The sequence below is a fragment of the Chelonoidis abingdonii genome, chromosome 22 (assembly GCF_003597395.2).
Source record: "Chelonoidis abingdonii isolate Lonesome George chromosome 22, CheloAbing_2.0, whole genome shotgun sequence".
NCBI lineage: Eukaryota > Metazoa > Chordata > Testudines > Testudinidae > Chelonoidis > Chelonoidis abingdonii.
In genome coordinates this window covers 23,757,405-23,763,629 of record NC_133790.1, presented here as the reverse complement: position 1 = coordinate 23,763,629, position 6,225 = coordinate 23,757,405, and the positions used below count along the sequence as shown (strand labels likewise).

Genomic DNA, 6,225 nt, shown 5'->3' with positions numbered 1-6,225 from the left:
GTGGCTGGAAGGAACTGACTCTAGGATTCTGCATAACCGATGTGCTGCTGGAAGCTTTGACAAGGCCTGGAATCCTCAGCCCAGTGGCTTTTTTCTTTATTTCAGTGCTTAGTCACCAAACACCAGATTTACTATTAATGGGAAGAGCTGCAGTGTCTAGGAATTACAGAGACTTTAACACCTTGTGCTGCCATCACACTCAGGATGGCACTGATGAGTCAAACTGTGGGGGTGAAATGTCCTTGGAGGGGTAACTCAGTCTATTCTCTTTAGTCCCCTCTTCTGCTGAGGAGAGTCATTCTACGCTGTTTAGAGAACAGCAGACTGATGAGAACTGAGTGCTCAGAAAGCAGGTGAAAAGACAATTGTCCGCTTTTGGCAACCACAATGGACGAACAATTACAGAAAGCACCCCAGAATGCAGATAACTTGAATAGTGATTTTAATACAGCAAAACCAATGCAACGTGGATATTCCTAAAATAATTATATAGACCAACTCAAAATCTTAACTAAGATCAAAAACGAACACAGAAAGATTGCTCCAAGGGTTAGAAATATACCGTGCATGAGTGATTTTTTTTTTTTTAAAGCAAGGTCATAATGCAAAACTGGAGGCAGACAGACTGTTATACACACTAAGATCGGGTTTTTCTCTATCGAATCAAAGCAGAATGTCGTTCTATAGATGAAGAATGGGATGAGCCAATTAAAAAGGGTTGTGTACCTGTTATCTCAGTTCTCCATTTGCTTTTGAGGAGTGTTTCTGAAGCACTTGTATGATATTGTGATTTACAACTTGTTTAATTCTACACTGAAACCTGAGAGCGAGCTCTGCTGCAGCGGGCCATGAGGCTACCTTGAGAAGGAAGGTGCAGTGTTTGGTTTCTCTTTCTTGTGTGGGTCAGTTGGTAAATATGGGCTGTGGTTAAGTGGAGCATTGTGGAGTTACACAATTTCAAGAGTAGCGACCCAGCTATACACAATGTGTGGCGGTTTTCCAACGTTTTTTCCCAGCCTCCTATTCAGTAGATCTACCACGGAACCAGATCTCTGTTCGAAGCAGCAGCACTTCCCTCTTGTGGCCAGGAAACCAGCTCCGTTGACCTTTCAGCACAAGGGTGGAGCACTATGAGCTCTTCTGGGGATTCTGACTCGCGTCTGAAGCCATGCTTTGTATCCTCTTCTGGCATCTGAACAATATTTCACGCACAACTGAAAATAAGAGGCATTCCTGGCAAGCATTATTAACCTGAGGCTACATCCTAGTTACAATATAACATGGCAAAAAACAACATACAACTGTATGGCTGTGGTTGAAGTCTTTATGCCCTACTGAACATCTCAATTTATAAATGTTCTACCCAAACTTGTGTTTCATTTGTATAGTCCTTTTTATTAACAGTTTCTTATGTGCATGTTAATTAAAACTTAATTTTAAAATTGAAGTCCCCTTTGACTCTTCACTCATTGATTTAGTCGATCCTAAAACCTGCGAGTAATGATTTCAGTTAAGCTTTCCAATACCCAGTGGTTACTTAGCTTAAATTGGCTTAAAGATGAATCAAAAGTGTTGTAGTCTGGACCAATCATCAGGCAAACTGCACTAATGGGGTTTTTCCTCTTCCTGATACTCCCACTGCCTTTATCAGATCCAGCCAAGAGGAACACACGAGCCCTCCTCTGTGGATGCTTTGTGGAGAAGGTAGAAGAGGCTGGAACACAGAATCCGCGCATTAGCAGCTTTATGTTTTAGGTGCCATTCCTAACACTAGTGTGAAGGAAGAGCAGGCAAAGGGCACAGAGTGGAAGTGCGCTATCAAAGATAATGACTGGCAGGCAACAGAATTCTAGGCTTCATGAAACGTGCATTGATGGCAAGGGAGCCTCCCTGGCTTTAGTGTGGAGGTCTGGTATGATTACATGAGACAGGGCTCCGGAGAACACGGTTACCCCTTTCGTTAGTCACCAAGAAGGGCAGTTAAACTAACCCCAAGCTTCTGGATGTTGGAAGAACTGGGCTTTTTATCTCATGACAACAGATGTGTTGTGCTAGTTTGTGTATAGGTGCATATAGTTCTAATGTGTATAGTTTATCTGATGTCGCTGAGCAGCTTGTGTGTTTGTTATTTAACATGTTAACGCTGAGGGTTTTCGGCTGACACTGTAACAGAAGAGGAAAGGGTGTGATAATAGAAACCTAGGTGGCATCATTGCCTTGTTTACAGTAAGTTACTTATTTAGGATCCACAATCTACATTTACATAACCTCTCCTTTCCCCCTTCCATCTTTCCTTCTTCCCTCTCTCTTCTTTCCCTTGAGCAAATTATTTCTAGCGCCCTTTATTTCAGCTGCTTGATTAGTTCTTTACACATAACCGGAGCAGCTTTTATTCACATGTTGCTGAAGCTTCTCAAATAAATCTGCAAGATTTCACAGTTCACGAGTGTGCTTCTTATTCTCTTGTGCTTGGCACACATCACATCTGTGAAATACAAGCCTTTCCTGGGCACAGCACAACTGAACGTCTCTCTCTATGTATTTCTAACCACTTATACTAATCTGCTATCACTTTCACTCTAGCAGCAAAAAAATCAGTGATGAAATACCAACAAATAATAATCATTAATACTTCTCAGTTTATGTCACACCTTACACCCAAAGAGTTTAAAGGACTGTACAAAGGTGGATATTACGATCCCGTTTTGCAGGAACGTGGCTCCATTATCCCAAATCATGCATCTATGGCCAGGTCTACACTGCGACTTTAAATCGGTTTAATGGCTGATATACCGATTTAACGCTGTATCCGTTCACACGATGTCATCATTAATATCGAGTTAACCGCTCCTAAATCGATTTCGGAACTCCTCCCAAACGAGAGGAGTAGCGCTAAATTCGATAGTGATAACTCGGATTAGGGTCGTGTGGACGGAAACCGACGTTATTGGCCCCGGGCGGCATCCCAGAGTGCTGCACTGACCGCTCTGGACAGCAATCTGAACTCGGATGCAGCGGGCAGTGTAAACAGGAAAAGCCCTGCGAACTTTTGAATTACATTTCCTGCTTGTCCAGCGTGGAGCTCTGATCAGCACGGCTGGCGATGCAGTCTCAAATCCAAAAGAGCTCCAGCATGGACCGTACGGAGATACTAGGTCTGATCGCTGTATGGGGAGACAAATCTGTTGTATCCAGCTCCGTTACAGAACACGAAATGCCAAAGCCGTTTGAATAAAAACTGCAGGATACACAGCGCTGCGTGACAAGAGTAACGGGAAGCCAGAGACTCAAATGGACGCTCATGAAGGGAGGGAGGGGTACTGAGGACTCCAGCTATCCACAGTCCACAGCAGTCTCTGAAAATTATTTCCATTCTTGGCTGAGCTCCCAATGTCTGTAGGGTCAAACAACAGTGTCTGCCGTGGTTCAGGGAAACGCTCCTCAGTTTCTTTCCCCACAACCACGTGAAAAAAAGGGAAAGAAATCATTCCTTGACTACTTTCTATGTCACCCTATTGTACTGAATGCTGCTGGTAGACGGACGCTACAGCAGTGAAGAGCAGTATCCGCTCCTCTCCATCTCCTCCTCTCTGGTGGTAGACGGTGCTGCGAGACCTGTCCACCATCCAGGAGAAGCCATGCCTGATAATTGCTCATCGAGAGGCAATTATTCTGGTTACTCGCAGTAGATAGGACAGAAACGACTAATAACCACTTTATCATCGAACTGGGCGCTGAAAATTTTGAAAGCAAATTTGGAATTGACTCGCTTGGCATGAGTCAATTCTCCCTTATGGTTTCTAAAGATAGAGTCCATTCTGCCTGGACTGTCATAGCCCGGGAGGCTGCCTCCAAGTGACTCACCCGACATCATTTCTCTCACTAACAAGTCTCTGTTTCTTATTCTTGTATTCCTTACAAACTTCATGACACAATGGGGGAGGGGCACTGCCACGGTAGCCCAGAAGTTGAGGGAGGAGGAAAGCAACGGTGCGCTTCTTGCAGGGGCAACCCTGTGAATATGACACGGAGCACCTGTGCTCTCGATACACTGGATCTCTATTACACTTGCCTATTATTCTAGGCAGGACAGTGCACCACTGACCACTCTGGTCCACAATCCGAACTCGGATGCGGAGTGCGGTAAACAGGGAAATCCCCGAGAGCTTTACAGTGACATTTCCTGCTTTCAACGTGTCGAGCTCGGGATCACACGGGTGGCGATGCAGTCAAATGCAAAAGTAGCTCCTGCATTGAACCTTACGGGAGATACTAGTTCTGATTGCTGTATGGTGAGACAATCAGTTTTATCAGAGCTCCGTTAAAGAACAGGAAATGCCAAAGCGTAAAATAAACTACAGGATACACAGCGGTGCGTGACAACCGTAACGGGAAGCAGACACTCAACGGATGGTCAGTGAGAGGAGGGAAGGGGCATCTGTGTCATGAGATAAAAAGCCCAAGTTCTTCCAACATCCAGAAAGCTTGGGGTTAGTTTAACTGCCCTTCTTGGTGACTAACGAAAAGGTAACCGTTGTCTCCGGAGCCCTGCCTCATGTAATCATACCAGACCTCCCACACTAAAGCCAGGGAGGCTCCCCTTGCCATCATGCACGTTTCATGAAGCCTAGAATCTCTGTTGCCTGCCAGTTATTATCTTTGATAGCAGCTTCCACTCTGTGCCCTTTGCCTGCTCTTCCTTCACACTAGTGTTAGGAATGGCACCTAAAACATAAAGCTGCTAATGCTGCTGATTTCTGTTTCCAGCCTCTTCTACCTTCTCCACAAGCATCCACAGAGGAGGGCTCTAGTGTTCCCTCTGGCTGGATCTGATAAAGGCAGTGGGAGTATTTCAGGAAGAGGAAAAACCCCATTTAGTGTCAGTTGCCTGATGGTGCTCCAGACTAACACTTTGATTCATCTTTTAAGCCAATTTAATGTAACACAACTCTGGGTAAAGGAAAAGCTTTACACTTTATACAACCTTAGCTCTGCAGGTTTTAGGGTGTAAATAATACTGAAGATCATAGGGGCTTCAATTTTTAAATTAATTTTAATTAACATGCACTATTATAGAAACTTGTATTAAAAGACTTACATCCCTTTGCATTTTTATTGTGCCAATCTAAAGGAGGTTAACATGCTAACAGTTTGCAGGCTCTATGGTTGTTGCCCCACAGTCAGATGGTATGAGTATCTGTGCCAAGGAAAATGCCTCTTTATTTTTCAGTTTGTGCGTGAAAATATTGTTCAGATGCCAGAAGAGGATTACAAAGCATGGCTTCAGACGAGAGTCAGAATCCCCAGAAGAGCTCATAGTGCTCCACCCTTGTGCTGAAAGGTCAAAGGAGCTGGTTTCCTGGCCACAAGAGGGAAGTGCTGCTGCTTCGAACAGAGATCTGGTTCCTGGTAGATCTACCTGAATGAGGGCTGGGGAAAAAAACGTTGGAAACCGCTCCAATTGTGTATGCTGGGTCGCTACTGAAATGTGTAACTCCACAATGCTCATCTTAACACCAGCCCATATTTACCAACTGACCACCAAGAAAGAGAAACCAAACACTGCACTTCCTTTCCAGGTAGCCTCATGGCCCCTGCAGCAAGAGCTCGCTCTCAGGTTTTCATGTAGAATTAAGACAAGTTGTAAATCACAATATCATACAAGTGCTTCAGAAACACTCCTCAAAAGCAATGGAGAACTGAGAATCAGCAACACCTTTTTATTGGCTCATCCTTTTCCATTATAGAACCTTCTGCTTTAGATGTTTCGATAGAGAAAACCGATCTTAGTTGTTACAGTCTGTTCTGCACTCCAGTTTTGCTATCTTGACCTTGCTTTAAAAAAAAAAAATCCTCAGCACTGGAATATTTTAAGCTTTGAGCCAAATCCTTTCTGTGTTCGTTTTTGTATCTTAGTTAAGATGTTTGAGTTGGTTCTATATAATTATTTTAGGAATATCCACGTTGCATTGGTTTTGCTGTATTAAAATCACTATTCAAGTATTCTGCATTCTGGGGTGCTTTTCTGTAATTGTTCGTTTTCCAGTTGTGGTTGCCAAAAGCGGACAGATGTCTTTTCACCTGCTTTTCTGAGCACTCAGTTCTCATCAGTCTGCTGTTCTCTAACAGCGTAGAATGACTCCTCCTCAGCAGGAGAGGGGACTAAAGAGAATATGACTGAGTTACCCATCCAAGGACATTTCACCCCCACAGTTTGACTCATCA

General features: G+C 43.9%; 1 protein-coding gene across 2 annotated transcripts in view; it reads left to right on the top strand.

The window, feature by feature from the left end:
* Positions 1–6,005, top strand: part of CCDC60 (coiled-coil domain containing 60) — a 116,398-nt gene extending 110,393 nt beyond the window's left edge. For both annotated transcript variants that reach the window (XM_032782088.1, XM_032782087.1), the window contains exon 16: positions 5,231–6,005. In XM_032782088.1, coding sequence (XP_032637979.1) covers positions 5,231–5,338 — 108 coding nt within the window. In that variant the 3' untranslated portion in view covers positions 5,339–6,005. The remainder of the gene's footprint in view (positions 1–5,230) is intronic.
* Positions 6,006–6,225: the final 220 nt, after the last annotated feature.